At 39.9% G+C, this 16,073-nt stretch overlaps 2 protein-coding genes across 6 annotated transcripts in view; one reads left to right on the forward strand and one right to left on the reverse strand.

Moving 5' to 3' along the window:
- Positions 1–3,282, forward strand: part of LOC122829525 (poly(rC)-binding protein 4-like) — a 42,281-nt gene extending 38,999 nt beyond the window's left edge. The window contains exons 13-14 of the mRNA XM_044114146.1: positions 141–310; positions 1,238–3,282. Of these exons, the coding sequence (XP_043970081.1) occupies positions 141–310; positions 1,238–1,583 (516 nt within the window). The 3' untranslated portion in view covers positions 1,584–3,282. The remainder of the gene's footprint in view (positions 1–140; positions 311–1,237) is intronic.
- A 1,328-nt stretch (positions 3,283–4,610) lies between these two features.
- The window catches only part of LOC122829530 (dedicator of cytokinesis protein 3-like), a 54,348-nt gene continuing 42,885 nt past the window's right edge, over positions 4,611–16,073 (reverse strand). The window contains exons 38-54 of one of the 5 annotated variants that reach the window (XM_044114193.1): positions 15,771–15,919; positions 14,520–14,606; positions 14,171–14,275; positions 13,130–13,271; positions 12,703–12,869; positions 11,225–11,311; positions 10,963–11,142; positions 10,775–10,858; positions 10,561–10,677; positions 10,031–10,152; positions 9,313–9,448; positions 9,079–9,160; positions 8,378–8,493; positions 8,164–8,251; positions 7,945–8,067; positions 7,669–7,751; positions 4,611–7,353 (exon numbers count right to left, since the gene is read on the reverse strand). In XM_044114193.1, the coding sequence (XP_043970128.1) occupies positions 6,739–7,353; positions 7,669–7,751; positions 7,945–8,067; positions 8,164–8,251; positions 8,378–8,493; positions 9,079–9,160; positions 9,313–9,448; positions 10,031–10,152; positions 10,561–10,677; positions 10,775–10,858; positions 10,963–11,142; positions 11,225–11,311; positions 12,703–12,869; positions 13,130–13,271; positions 14,171–14,275; positions 14,520–14,606; positions 15,771–15,919 (2,483 nt within the window). In that variant the 3' untranslated portion in view covers positions 4,611–6,738. Of the gene's footprint in view, positions 7,354–7,668; positions 7,752–7,944; positions 8,068–8,163; positions 8,255–8,377; positions 8,494–9,078; positions 9,161–9,312; positions 9,449–10,030; positions 10,174–10,560; positions 10,678–10,774; positions 10,859–10,962; positions 11,143–11,224; positions 11,312–12,702; positions 12,870–13,129; positions 13,272–14,170; positions 14,276–14,519; positions 14,607–15,770; positions 15,920–16,073 lie in introns of all 5 variants that reach the window. The other 4 variants (XM_044114183.1, XM_044114174.1, XM_044114164.1 and 1 more) reach the window with 4 other exon arrangements.

Below are 16,073 nucleotides of genomic sequence, written 5' to 3' on the forward strand. Positions count from 1 at the left end.
AAACATATTTGAAAAATAAATTTTAAAAAAAGCAGAAACAAGAGCCCCTTGGAATTGTCACAACTTTTCCACCCCTGTACGGTGCCCCTGTGTAAAATTATTATTAACCCTGCAAACTGTTTGAACTTTAACCTCTGCAGCTGATTGGCTCAATCATTGGCCGTCAAGGAACCAAGATCAATGAGATCCGGCAGGTGTCAGGAGCTCAGATTAAAATTGGCAGCCAGCTGGATGGAACGAGCGACCGCCATGTCACCATCACAGGAACACCAGTCAGCATCAACCTGGCCCAGTACCTCATTACCTCCTGGTAAGACCCAGTCACACAAAACAAGTCATCTAATGAGTTGCCACATGAGGAACACACTGGCTGGCTTGAGAGGGTCGGAAGTCATAAGCATGAATGAGGTGCCGCCTTCTGCTGCTCATGATGTTGCAAAAGGCAATGAAGAAAACCTGAATTAGGTTATTTGTAATGTAGTATTATATTTTAGAACATAGTTTCAAATCACATTCATTTTTAATTTTGCTCACAACGCAAAATAATTACAAGCAGGATTTGTTTATTTAAGGAATGTGACTAAAATGAGAAAAAAAATTACAAATGAAAACTTTTTTCGGTAACACTTTATTTGTTAGGTTGTGAATAAGACTGTCATGACACCGTCATAAACATAACACCTGTCATGAACATGAATAAGTCTTCATGAATATTTATGGCTCATGTTCATGACAGGTGTTGTGTTTATGACGGTGTCATGACAGTCTTATTCACAAACCGACAAATAAAGTGTTACCCTCTCATGGTGAGACATCAAATCAGACTAAATGTTTTAGTTAATATTATTAAATGTAATTCTGTTTGTTAAATGCCAGAATAATGGACCAATGAGGAATGTTTTGATCTTTCTCATCACATTCATAAGGTCACATAGATTTTCTAGCTTTTTGCATGACTGTAAACATTATTAACTAGATTGAGTACAAATATGACATAACTTAGCTTTTATAATTGACTTTGGTCTGACAAAACTTTTGCTGGCATAAGTTTATTTTTCTTTTAAAAAAAACTGAGACAAAGCAGAATGCTATCTACTGCTAAGATACTGACTGAGAATACCATCTGTGCTGGAACCATAAAACACATCTGCTCTGCCTTTAAATGCAGAATAGTGATACAGTTCAATCCAGTAATCCATTTTCCTGTCTTCATGTCTCTTTATTCTTACCATCTCAGTTTAGAGACAGCCAAATCCACGGCCCAAGCAGCCACCATGGCCTCTCCGGTTGACCTCAACATGGCCTTCACCCAGCCCACCTCCCCCACCGCCTCTCCTGCACCCACTCTGGCCGCTGTCAGCACGCTGACCCCCACTCACATGCTGGGCACCCCATACGGCGCCGTGCCGCTCTCTGGCCTCCTGGGGATGAAGTCCGTCCCCTTTCTGACTCTGTCTGGCCCCGCCCCCACTGTGGCCGCCACCGCGGCACCCTCTCACACCACCCTTGCCGCCTACACCGCCAAGATCTCCTCAGCAAACTGCATCAAAAAGCCAGAGAGACAGAAGTTTGCTCCTTACTGACAAGAGTCGGCTGAAAGACAGCTGCAGTGCTCCTCTACAGAAGAAACGCCTGATGTAGCCATATCCACCTGAAGAGATCCTCCGGATTTTAACTCCACCATGCAGCAATGGAGAGCAATGGAGGATGCCATTAAAGGTTTATTTACAATTATAATTTGTCATTTTCCCGTGAATTTATGGACTGGTTTCATCATCGCCTCATTAGTGTTATTGATCATTTTGGGGGGGAAAAAAAAGAAAAACTCACCACAAGGACACGTGTTTAAAATGTGTTTACATGTGCACCTCAAGTAAAAATATCAGCAAAGTATTTATCCTTCAATAAATTTGTAAATTGTAATCAGAATCAAATCACTGTCTACTGTTTGATGCTTTTATACAATGTCTGTTTGCCTCCAGAGGTTTTTAAAATTAATTGTAAATGTCCCAGGGTGTCTTTTTTTTAAATATAATTTCTGCTCTGGTACTGTACTTTACTTCAGTGTTATGTCTGTTTTTGTTGGATTTCACTTTGAACGTAAAACTTGGCTAATCTTTATTTATTAGTATTGTTTCATTTATTAAAAGTCTTTTTTTTCTGATATGTCAGGTGCATCTGTTTCCAAATTCATTCAAGCAGGCGATCCTATTTCAGAATAAATGCAATAGGTTATATTTTAGGAAATAGAGGATGCAAGATCAGATTTGAGGTTGCTGAGTTTGTTGGTTTTGTGGACAAACCCATGAGAGGGGCTTTTCATCATGGGGCTCTCATGCCCCTAACAATGACTGCAGAATAAACACCAAAACAGAAAATATCTCAGCCGCCATGATATTAATGTACGAATGCGCAGAATCCTCTTTTATGTCCAACTCGCTCTTCGGGTCCCTTAGGACAAAATATAGTCAGAATCCAAGGCAGAGGAGTTTTCAAGCAAAAAAAAAATAATAATAAAAAAGCACAATCCAAGAGAAATGAGGGGAGGAGGGGAGTGAACCTTGCTGCTGTAAACATGAAGTATCTGCATGTGCTGCAGCAACATAATCCTCAGGAGAAGGAACTGGCTGCCTTTTATCCAAACTCTCCTTTCTTCTTTTTCTTCTTGTGCCTGCATCATAAATGTCTGAAACACTGAGGTTACAATCCTTGCTTGACCAAAAAACACACACACACACCTTGGAAGATAAGTCAAACTGACAGTGTGTCAACAATGTTGGACAGAAAGAACAGTAGGTGCATCGTAATTCAAAACGTCAGTGAAGAAATTAAGTTTACGTTAATAAATGTTAAGGTTTTTCAGAAAACAGTTCCCTACATACCGTAGCTAATAAGGAGATACACTAACTCAAACACTAAAAGGGAACTACTTCTACAAGATTTTCCTTTCTGAAATTATGCGTTGTTTTGTTTCTTTTGTTGTGTTTCCTACTATTTTTAGTTTTTTCAGTTGTTTATTTGACCTACATTACATCAATGATCCAAAAATTGAAACAGTGTGGCACAACTGCAAATCTAGCAAGACATGGCTGTCCACTTGAAACGACAGGTAAGGAGAGAATTAATCAGAGAAGCCGCAGAGGGGCTATCCACAACTCAGGTGGAAGAATTTGTTGACATAGCAAATGTCAGTCAAATGCCAACTTTTGTTGGAGACATACAAAAATAAAGTCATTGTTGAAAGAATGATCTTTTTGTCAGAATCCAGGGGACACAAGCAATGTGAAAGAAGATGCATGGGTCAGATGTGAACAAAATCTATTTTTTTATTCTTCATCCAAAACTGACTGGTGCAAAGTTGATAATTTCTTTACAAATAAAAAGCCCCTTTTCTACCTGAAATCCTTGAGTAAAATTGAGTGCATTGCCTTCAGAAGTTGTCTCATTAATTAGAATTAAAGGATGGATCTAAGACCAGGGAAATCTTGTAAGGTTTTTAAAAAAAGTTTTCAGATAGGAATGAAGGTTCGAGAAGGACAACAATAAATCATAGAGCTAGACAGATCCAATTAAATTATTTTAATCAAAAATAAATAAAAAAAACACTCTTTTCAGATAAAATTTTTTGTGTAAGAGGTTGAAAACAATTTGTCATTTTCATTCTACTTCCCAATTACGCTTTATATTATATTGGTATATTTAGAAAACAAATCAGATATATTGAAATTATGATTTAATGTATAAAGACATTGCCAGAATTTCAAGGGGTCTGAATACTAAGGCTCTACATTCATTGTCTCCATTGGTCACACAGGACATTTACATCATGAAGATATATAATTGTGGTGCTAACAAAGGTTTGTCAGATGAATACTGTGGGGTGTGTTTTCTTTACCAGAATGTCTAAAACTTTGACATTTCACAAGAAGCACTTGTTATGTTTTAATTGTAACTGTTTCTGCAGCTCACAGATTTTAATGTAAAAAAAAAAAAAAAAAATCTGATGGAAAAGCAGTGTGGTGTAAAATTGGGCAACAAAGCACCTGCAGCAGTCCAAAAAAAAAACAAAAAATAAACAAACAAAAAAGCAAAACAAAAAAAGTGATTTCAGTTGTTTTGGAATTTAGATTATGCAAATTTGCTCTAAAATTGGCTACTCTCCCTTTACGACTCAGCCACAAAAAAATGTTTATTTCTGCCTGGAAAAGGACTGAAGAAAGTTAAGATTTTGAAATTAGTCACATACGTGTCTAAATCTTTATCTGGTATAAAAGTTTAATAATAGTTTGAGGGAAAAATATGCAGGCGTAATGCTGAAAACTACCTGTTAATTTTTTTATTTTTTTTTTTCTAAATAAAATTAGTATCATTTATCAGACCTGGGTGAGACTGAAGGAACCTTTTTACCTAAAATAACTTCACCTTTCAGCATTCCTGTGTGTTTACTGACTGTGAAATAACAGTTTAAATGCAGAATAAAAACCGCAAGTCAAATCCGGGCTTGGCTGGCAGGATGGTACCAGCCAACCAACAATATGCAGCGCCCTCTGCTGGCCACACACTGCGCCCTCCAAGCACATCACAGAAGAAACAGCATCGGAAAACTGGGAGAGCTGATAAAAGATTGTCTTTAATGTTTGGCATTGTTAATGAATTCCATACCACAGCAGTTATGGGAGTAGGAAAACCACTTTTACAACCAAACACTTTTTGATCATGCTAACACCATATGTACAGGAAAGCACATTGAAAAGTGTATAAAGTATTTATATGAGAAGTATGGTGGAGACAGGCCACAGTCTAATGAATTTGTCCTTTCCCAAACACTGATTATAGATATTTATCAATTACATTAATCTCTTGAGTACATGTATATACACAAAACAACAATAAATCTGTTTTTTAGGGCTTTTGCGATAAATCTCAAAAAAATATTTCACAATACTGCTGTATGTACAATAACAGAATGTACATTGAAAAATCCTATTTGAGTATCACTTCAGTCGCCTGTTATCCTCAAAGCCGCATTTAACTAGCAACCTCAAATCCATACAAACTACAGCAGCCTGTCTGATACCTTCTGTCAGTTCCTGTGATATGCACACACAACTGATGATCTCACATACAAAAATAGATCTTGTCTAGTCAGCTGACAACTTGATGTACACAAACACAAAGCATCCACCTGCAAAAATCTGCCAGGAAAACAAGGAATTAGTAAAATATTAGCTATATCCTTCCAACCAACAAGGGAACGGAAAACAGCGCAGTTTCTCCTACTTCACAAAAATAAAGCAAAAAATAAATAAAAATAGGAGCGTTGCTCTCTGCCTCGTTGATCTTCAGCCTTCTCCATCGTCAGAGTCAAACAGCAGAAGGTGAATGAGAAAGAGCTTCAGGCAGGTCAGAAGTATCAGCACAACAAAACAAACAGCAATCTGAAACCAAAGCAGAATGAAACCATAGAAAAACATCACTAGGTCGATATCTGCTCTGTTTTTGTTTTCTCCTTCAGCGAGAGGACAGAGTGAAAAAGAAATGGCTGCCGCTAAACGGTGAGAGGTCAGACTGCATTAGAGTGCACTTAAGGCAGGTAGGCGATTCCAACACCATCAGGAGTGACCTGATGGTGCCACAGCAGCTGTGCGGGTTCAAACCTCACCGCTGACCTGACGGCAAACGCAGAAGGAAAAACGTGGAGAGGAAGGTTAGTGACTGAAGTCCAGCAGAGACGAGTGTCGGGGGAGGGGGGGGGGGTGAAGAGGAGTCTTCCTCCTGTACTCGCCATGAACATGAAAGCCGACAGGCGCGAGGCGAGTTTGCCTCTGTCCTCCGTTTTCCCAGCAGTCCCTCGTTCGTCTGTAGATATCTTTGCCACGCACACAGGACTAACGGACTAACGAAGACTTAAGATAAGAACTGGACTTGAAGCGCTTGAACAGAAAACTGGGATTTGCAGCTTGTGCGGTTACAAGAAGAACATCTCATCTGAATACATTCACGTCGTTGTCCATACACGTGGTACGGATGGGAGATTGGTACCTCATGTCCAAACAGAGAGCTGCAGGCTCAGTTTCAGTGAGCTGAGATTTATGGGAGTCCAGCAGCAACACACATAGCGGCGCACCATCTGATATGATTCACTATTAAGGAGCACTTAACAGTGTTGTCTGAAAAAAACATAATGGGTTTAAGCCTTCGAAAACACTACAATGTAGCAAATTTATCAAAATAAGTATTCATATCTATGAAGCGTTTAAACAAGAGAAGTCAATCCACTGTGAGTAGCAGTTTGTTTGCTGTGAAAACCGACATGGAAAGCAAAACGAAGGTCGCTCAGAGCTAATACTGCACCGTGTTGGTTGCAATGTTCCACAAAAACCGTTGAATCATATAATTGTCAAATGAAAAAACATGCTCACAGACGAATCGTACAGCTGTGTACAATCAATATCAATTTTTGAACAGAGTACTTTTGTGTTATCGTTCTGAAGATTCCTCTTTGAATCCCGCCTAGGAGGCCATGTGGAGCAGCAAAGGTAGTTTGTGCCTCGGACTGCAGCTTGGTGGATTTTCACTCCTTCTCATCCCTTCATGTGCACTGGCGATAAAATACACGGTGATAGGGGATCAACCCGGAACACACACATGCTTCACACGAGACGCTCTGGTACTGCTGTCATGGCTCAGTGCAGATGAAGAGATAAAGACAAGATCGCTCTGATTGGAGCCTCCCCCTCACTGGTTCTCCTCATGCTCCTCACTGATGCACTGCTCCCAAGGATGTTTTCCTGGGTCCTCCCTGTGGCCGTGGGGGGAGTGGAAGATCCTGCGGGGCAGTGGGATGGGCTGAGGAGTTAGCTCCTCCTCTGGGATGCAGCCCTCTCTCAGGTAGGGTTTGGGCGGCACGGCTGGAGGCTGTGGCCTGCGGTAGGGGATGTGATGGGGAACGTGAGTGGGAATGTGGTGGTGCTGGGAGGGACCATGGGAGTGGCTCTCAAGCCCAGGGTGGGAGTGCAGGTGACTGTGTGGGTGCGGGTGGCCGTGTGGGTGTGAAGCGGGGTTGCGGTAATGGAAAGGCCGAACGGGGTCAATGGAGTCAATTTCTGTGCCACCGTAGTGGATGTGAAGGTAGGGAGAAGGCATGTACTCATCAGGGGGGGACCACAGATGGCTGGGAAGTGGCTCCAAGGCGTCGTTCCTGATGGGACCAGGATCGGGATACTGGCCGCCGAAGTTACTCTCGCTGAGAGAAGAAACGCCGCTGCTGGCGCTGCCTGACAGCGTGGAGTTACTTCCACCTAAAGCTGACTGAGGGCTGGTGGGGGAGCCAGGGATAGGGTGGAGAGGAGACTGGGGAGACAAAACAGCAGCAGCTGTCAGGAGTGAGGTTCTGCATAACAAAAAATCTTACATTTCTTCTTTTCTTTTCTGGGTATTTATATCAAATGTCCCCCAAGTAGGAAACATCTGATATAAAAGAGACTCCCACAGAACTTGTTAAAGAGATTAGAGGATAATTCAAGTGTCTGAATCAGGTGGGTTAATGAAGGAACACATCTGAATTAAGACTCCAGCCTCCAAGGACATTCACTGTGAATCTACTGCAATGTTCAACCACCAACATTACTGGGTGCATTTAAATTCTGAAGCAAACGTCGCTGATACCTTTCGGAGAGATCGAACAGGCAAAGCCGGAGGAGGATCAGTGTTTTGGTGGTGAAATGCATCACAGTGCATCATGAAATGTCCTGGAAATAAAAACAAATACTTGAATTTAGGAGGAAATTACGTTGATGTGAAGAAAAAAACCTAATTTTTATGAGCATTTCTAAAGTCAATGAGCTCCGTATTTGCTGGCAGCAATCCTACCAGACAGAATATTCAATCACAACTGAAAGCGAGATGTTAAAAACTAAATTCTGAGATGCAGTGAGACGGTACCTGATGGGAAGGATCTGGGAGGAACAGGGGGCATGATCACTCCTCCGGTAGAAGCCGGGACGTAGTTCATCTGCTCCCGGTTCTCTCCATCCAGACTCCAGTTGCTGGAAGCATTGGAAAACACTGGAGGAAGAACCACATCAAGGTCTCACATGAGAGAAAAAACACACACCGCCCACAACTCAGCTATGCTGTTAGATTTCGCTTTGTTTGACTTACCTTTCTCTGGCAGATTCATGTGAGGATCAGCACAAGGCTTACAGGGGCTAACTTGCTGAAGTAAGGCACGCTGCATGTGGTTATTCTGCTGCTAAGACGAGAAATTAAAACAGAGGAAAAAAAACTTATATATATATATTCTACTCTTTTGCATCAGAAAGTAAAGAGAATATCATAGCATTCTGTTTTTCAGGGTAGTGTTGATCGTCCGTACCTGTCCATTCTCTGCCACGTTGTAATACATGGAGCTGTTGGCCCTCTCACGGTGAGACGGCAGGAGCATCATCACTTCTCGGTTGTGTTTGGACTTATCGGGCAGAGACGGAGAGCCTACACAGAAAAATGTTTTTTTAAAAAGTGTTAACCAACATCTCTCTACAAAAACAGAAAAAATTACCCTGCTGTTCCACAGTGTTAATGAGCTATAAACATGTGGATTAAATCTATTGTGATCTATTGTGATTGTTATTTTGTATATTTAAAAGAAGTTGGCATTTTTTTATATGGGCAATATGCCTCGCTGTCCAATAGGAACATGCAAAACGTTAGACAGCTTTGATGTAATTAAAGACTTTTCTATTGATTAATGAAGGTACCGATAATTTTCAACATATGATTTTAATAAAATTGACATTTTAAATGATATTCCTACAGCAATTATTAGTAGAGAGGTACAAAAGATACAAAATTCTTGGTTGAATGAAATTTATTTGTGTAAGTATAACATCAGACAGATCTATGTTTATTAACAACTCAAATTACTGTTGATGTTATAGCAAAATCTGCTCTGTGTGTGTGTCCAAGATCCTACTCATGTCACAAACGTCACCAGTTTAAAGAAATATTAGAAGTTTGGTGAACAGATCTGTGAGTGAATTATTTTCTTGCATGACCTTCTGGATTTTTGCCTCTCACCTCTGGCACTTGATGGAGCGGAGTTTATAATCTGGGAGGAGTTGGAGCGGATTGAACTCAAACTAGAAGACGACGGGCTCGGCTGAAAAAGAAGTTATGTTCTAAGAATTTAAAAAAAAACTGTACTGTAAAGTGAGAAAACAATAGACAGTTTATGTTCATTTCTAAAGCCCAGATAGATGGGGAAAAGTGTGCAATTCCACACATAATCTCAATGAGATTAAGAAGTCTTACCTGCATGTGCATGGCCTCCTCTGGGTGCTCCCCCATCAGGCCGTCAGTCATGATGACCAGGTTTCCTGCCTCACTCGATGTGTGAGAGGACAGGGAGGAGGATGAGTGACGGATGGAGCCTTGCAAATTCAGAGGGCTGCAGGACCAACATGTTGTTTGAGAACATAAGAATGACATTTAATGTAAATTTTTGCTTTTATTCAGAGGTCCCCAACGTCTTAAGCTTCATTGAATTCATTGGTTTATAAAAGTTTGAAAAATGTAGGTATAAAGACTATTAATCCCAGACTCACAATTAATTTGGCCTCCTTTTGAAGGTTGAATTATTTGTGGTAATGAAATCTTATATTGTGATGAATCTTAGCCTTAATAGACAGGTATTTAAAAACAATAACCAAGACTAAAATCTATTTGGCTAATATTCCCTGATAACCAGATGGTGCTCCAACTTGGTATTTTTTTCAATATTACAAATTTTGCTAATACTTGCCTTTGGCATGTATTAATAATTATTTACAGTTGAACCAATCCCTTCAACATGCAACCCAGTCGAAGTGGCAAAATGCTTGTTTTCTCTTGGATCAATTCTAAGATTAGTAGCTTAGAAAATGAGTAGATAGAAACAATTTTAAAAGCCAGACCACACCGAGAAGTGTCGATCCCAGATTAAAATTAGCGATGCGGCACAAATTAAAGGATGAACGTTTGAGTGGCTGACCTGTGTCTGTGCATCAGCCGGACGCTCTCAGGGCTCATGTGGTTGTGCGAGGAGAGGATACCTCTGGGAGAATTGACCCCTGGGCAGCCTGCAGGGCCGAATCGATCCATGCCGGGCACACACTGCTGGGAGCCAATCACATACTACTCTGAATATTTACACTGCTCACACAAGCAATGAGCACAAACATGCTGGATCGAGGGAAAAGTATTATATTTATATGAAAAGATGTCCGTGTGGCAGCAAAAACCCCTAACTGAACACAGAATGTTGACAGAGTGAAAGTCCTCTTTTACATTTTCTCATGCTCATGATATTAAGACTGAAAGCGTACACATGCCACACTTTTCAGTTTTTCTTGGTAAACAAATTTGAGAGCCAGATATTGTTTTTTTTCCCTGCTCACATTTTTAATAAATACATTGACGTTTGTGATTGTAACAAAACAAAATGTGGAAAGGCTTAAAAGTCATTATTGTTTTTACAAAGTATGTCAAGAACACTTTTAAAAAAGAAAAATGAAAACTCACATGGTGTAAACCTGTCCTCATCATGTGGAACTGGTCCACAAGCTTTTTGTGCAGAGGACGCATTTCTGGATGCACCAGTTTCTCATGAACTGCCAACCCCACTCCAAGAATATGCACCTGACATCAGGAAAGAAGAAAAGAAAAAAAAAAAAACAAGATGTTTCTATCTCCAAAGCATTCTTAAATCTACTAAAGTATTTAAATTGAATCTGACCAGCTCCTGCATCAGATCCTTCAGATGCGTGATTCTCTCTGTGTCTTCGGGGTGACTGCTAATGTAGTCTTTATCGAAGAAGGCCTTTTGCAGAGAACCAGACAAAAGATAAAGATTTTTCACAGCAACAACTCAACACTCATCACTTTCTCGCTTGCTTCCCCTTCGTCTCTGCCTTTAAGCTCTACCTCCTGATATCTGGCGATGCCGCCGTTCACAGCAGCATCTATGACGCCGTTGAGACACATGCTGAGCGGGTTGATGTTGCCGTGATGCTGCCTGTGTTGGTACTGGCTGATCAAAGTCCGCAGCTCCTGGGTCTTATTCTCCACAACGTAAATGGCATTCTCGAGTGGGCTCACCTCCACCTGAAAACACAGATACAGCCGATGTCAAAGCTGCTTACATGTCTGAACGAAGAGATGTGTTACACGTCTGATATAAGCCCACCAGTTCTCTCCTCTCCACCTCTGCCCAGCGGGCGATCCCAGGGAGAGGACGAGCCAGAATCAGGGTTGTTCTCTCAATCCACAGACTCTGTTGAACATGCAGATAAAAAGCTGTGGTTATTCTAACAGCATCGTCTAATATTAGTTAAACCCAGTGGGCATCTGACTGTGTTTTGCTGATAAAAATAAAAAAAACCTGGCAGGCAGAAACACAGTTGTAGACTGGTGACCTACATGCTTAACACTTTATGCGGTTTGATTTTAAATCTGGGTTACTGTGTCACACAAAAATACAATATTATGCATAAGCGAGTCTCTGAAGTGCCCCAGGCTGTTTTTGTTTTTTACATTTCATCTGTAGTAAACACTATTTACAGTTTTGAAAGAACTAATACGTCTTCAATGATTCAGGGAAAGCAGTTAGAACTTTCGGTTTTCAGATTCTGCCTGCAAATGTTATGTAGAAGTCGTGATTGGACTTGAGAGGATTCTAGCTATATATTACACATTAAATGTTTCTACAGCTGTTTGTGAAATCCGATAACACCACTCTTCATCTCTGAACCAAAATCAGTGTCCACAGGCTGTCCAATTACTATAAAGGTATGAATGCTCCTATAAAAACTCAGTTAGTTCTGGGAAAAGCATCAGAAATGTCAGCTAATACAAACAGAAAAACTTTCAAACATACCAAGGTAAAATATACACATACTGTATATGGTTTGCATTTCATAAATATCTGATGATGTTTTAAAGACAGTGTTTAAGCAAGGAAAACCAAAATACCTGATAACTGAAGTTGACTTTCAGTTCTAGTCTTTAATTTTACAAGCAAACTGATTCATTTATTTGACAATGTAAGAACTTCATTTTAGACTAAATTTTGCTAGATGAAGTATTGTTTTATAGAGGAATGTGATTAAATGACTGGATTTTAAAGGAAAAAATTGCATTGGCTAGGTCATATGTTGGATTAAGATTGGATATTAATTGTGCCTGTTTGTCTTCTAACATTAAATGATGTTTGTTGTGAATTGACACTGTTTAAGTAAACTGAATCCAATTAGATGCTACAGAAATTAGGTTTGTCCAGATTAATCTAAACAATTTTGCATTTGAACTCTATTTCAATGAAGACGTCTTTATTTTTTGAATACTGAACAAAAACACAGCTCACCCAACACAGTTCATCTGCAAAACTGCATATCTTAAACGCTTGTTACTATAGTGGCTTAACTGAAAAACAGGGATAAGCTCTCATTTATTTCAAGTGAAAAAAAAAAAAAGCCTGGTGGCTTCCGCTGTGGCCGCCAGGGGGCATTACACCAACCAAAATCAATTGAGACGTTTATCACTGCTGCTTTAATTACCTGCTGTTTCAACACTTGGATCCATTTCAAGTGTTGAAAGGCTACACCTGGACTATTACTCTTTTGAGGAAAGTCTGAGCTGAGCTGAGAGTGACAATCCTGTTCATACCCTGAACTCATTCTCTCGGTCCTTAGGCCCCTTGTGGAAAGGCCTGTCATAGTGGAAGCGGCTGACATTGTTTATGCGGTAGAAACTCTTGATCCTCTCAGGCACACGCTCCAGCTGAGGCACATCAGAGATGTCTGAAACTGGAGTCACTGCGTAGATCTGCAAGTCTAGGGAAGCCACACGTCAAGGAAGAGACAAGACGAGTCAGATGTTGGTACATGTTCACAGAGGAGGAAGAGGAGGATGGAGATGAAGGGGAAAACGCTTTTACTGCCTGACTTGGAAAGAACAATGACAGATTGAGGTTTAGGTTTTTTTTTATTATTTAATATGCAACGTTTTTCAGTCATCATTAACGTTTTCTATTAATACAAAACATCTTTATCTCTGAGTGGTGGCACCAGCAGTAGGAATGTTATAAGGATACACTGGGCGTCGCTCTGCAGGATGGTGTCATCAGGCTGGTTTGTGTGCTGCATTGCAATGGCTTGTGGAAATTCTCCCAGCATTCTTTGCTGGAAATCCTCGAGCCGTTCGTAGTCGTAACCACGGCAGACAAACTCCTTATTCTGCAGAAAAGAGTAGGGAAGTGTTCAAACCTCACTGTACCTCTTACTCAGTTTAAAATCTGCAGCACAAGCCTGCTGGTTCTGAAATTAACTTTACCTCATCTTTTTTACTGTTTCAGCACCAACAGCACAAGCTGCAGTGATAGCAATGCTCACAGTTTCAGTTTTTTACCATAAAAACAGCCAAAAGACTTCACTGTGATTCAGAGGGTGTGAAAGAATCTGGATATGATTTATTTTGGAAAGCTTAGTATTAACATTCCATTAACACAACATAATATATTTTACACTAAGGTTGTAGTTTTAAAATGAAAAACCTTCTCTCTACAGCAGTTAAGAAGCAGCTATTGTTGACTGCATGCATCAAATTTAAAATAATTACTTTTTTTTCCAATCCTCCAATGAACTGGCTGCAGCCAAACCCCAACCATAAACATCAACAACAACTTTATTTGCAAAGCGCATAAACATGAGCCACAGCTGAAAAAAAGTGCTGAACATGAGAGATTGATGAAAGACAAAGCTTAACACTCAACAATATAAACTATTTTTTTTTTAAAAGTACCAAACATAGTAAAACATATCTTTATTTTTATGAAAATAAAGTAAACTCTAGTCTCATTTAAGTTGAAGGCAAATGAGTAAAATTTAAAACTGGCCAGTGACAGGACCGGTCAGATTTATAACAGCAAATAGCAGGATTTTCTTTTATGTGTTTCTGCTAAAATACGCGCAGCAGCATTTTGTACCAGCGGCAGACAAGTTTAACATTACATGTAAACAAGTTGCAGTTCATCTTTTCTACACAAGAAATGTCCGCTATCCCAATAGTTACATGTGGGAATAACAGACATGGTCTCCTGCTGTGATGCAGATTTCTGATCACTGCAGTCTCTTACCCGGAGGAAGAAAGGAAACTTCCTCCCATAGAAGCCCATCTTAAAGAACTCCGGCTCGATCCTCTGCTGTTCGATGATGTTGTCATAATACGCTGCCTCCATTTTCTGTGACACAAAGACAAACAAGCAGCGGAGCCATGATGAATAATAATTTAATCACACACTTTACTGAATCCTCTGCGCTTCCAGAGGAGCGTGGGCGTGCTCAGGTAATTGGGACGTTGTGCTTGCACTTCACACCCCACAACAGAGCATCACAGTGACAGAGGGAGCTGAAAATCTTTCCTTGCAGCATCACAGAGAACGCTTGTTTGATGGCAGCAGCAGAAACGCGTTTGCGTTTACTTACCCGTATCCAGCTGAGACTCTGATAATCATATAAAGTCTCATACTGGAAAGCCAGCTCCCGGCAGAGAGAGATTCCATATTCCCAGCACTGTAGACACATAAAAGAGATAATGAAAGAATGAGAATTTAATCTAAAATTTTAGTTTGCATTAGCCACAAAAACCACCATTAAAATTATCAATTTTGTTATTATATTTGTCTATTGCGTGTAAGGATGGAGGAAGATGGTTTTGATCGTACAGAAGCTTTTACATGAGTAAAATTTCTGGATACTCCACCCACTGTTAGTAGCTTGACTGAATGAAGAACAGAGATGTTTTAACTGGCAATCTAAGAAACACCTTTGTTCGTGGCAAAAGAGGTCATCTTATTAGGAGGGAAGTAATTAGACTTTTGTATTCTAAAATTGTAAATTGACACTGCGTTAACCTCCATTGGGGTTGACTGTGGATGGTGTATTTTCACAAAAATACCAGAACCAATAATATCTCGGAGTTTTAACTCTTTACTCTTCATGATTTCGTTTCAGCAGGGTTAATTTCCAAACCTTCACATTCCTTCTGGTACCAACTTGCCGGGTGCTTTTTAACCACAAATTGGGCTATTTTTATCCAGAAAATAGTTTAACACTCACAGCTTGAGGAGGCTGTATAATTTTTTTTTCCTTCATATATAGCAATAACTGCAGGAGAAGGCAATAAATTAATGAAAGATGGCAGTTTTATTTCTTTTCAGCTGCTACCTGGGTCCACTGGGCATTTTCCTCTGCAGAGCATACGGGTTGGTCAACTAATTTAATTTTTCGGATGAACACCGGCCAGGGAGGAGAGGTTTGGGAAAGAAAATTACATTTGAACTGACTGCTCTTCCTCAGTATGAAGCACTGGATTTGTGCAAAAGTTTTACATGAGTTATTTGTATAGCTCCCTACAAAATATACAAATATATCAGAAATGATCTCCATATCGACCTGTTAAAACATTAAAATCAAACATTAAATAGTTGTTTATATGATTAGGTGTTTGTAAGTTTCATACTAAGAAATTTAACTTACTTTAAAAGATTCTTTATCTGGTGTAAACTATGCAATTCTGCAGCATATAATCCACTAAGAAATATTGTTTTAGTAACATGTAAACCCTTTGCAAATGAAGAAGGATGAAAAAGTTAACGAGTGATTAATTAAGCACTAAGAAATGCAAAATCTAAAAGATACAGCTGTAGAAAACAAAACAAAACAGAAAGCACTTGCCTTCCCCTTGTTGAAGTAGTGGAGGATTTTACGACTCAGGTTTTCTTTGCGTTGCCACTCGCTCTGACAGGGGTAGTGGAGAAAATCCCTCAGAGACCGGTCCTCCCACTGCAGCAGCTCCCAGTACAGCAGCAGAGTGAACGCTGCCTCTGTTAACGAATAACAAAGGAACAAATACGTAACAGTGTTTGATATAGCAAAGTAACAAGAAGGGATGATCCTTTTTAGAGTCTAAGCCTTAAAGAGAAGCAGAAATGTATAATTAGCATTTATTTCAGCAACAGATGGCGTATGACATGAAAC

The sequence above is a fragment of the Gambusia affinis genome, linkage group LG01 (genome assembly GCF_019740435.1).
Source record: "Gambusia affinis linkage group LG01, SWU_Gaff_1.0, whole genome shotgun sequence".
Lineage (NCBI taxonomy): Eukaryota > Metazoa > Chordata > Actinopteri > Cyprinodontiformes > Poeciliidae > Gambusia > Gambusia affinis.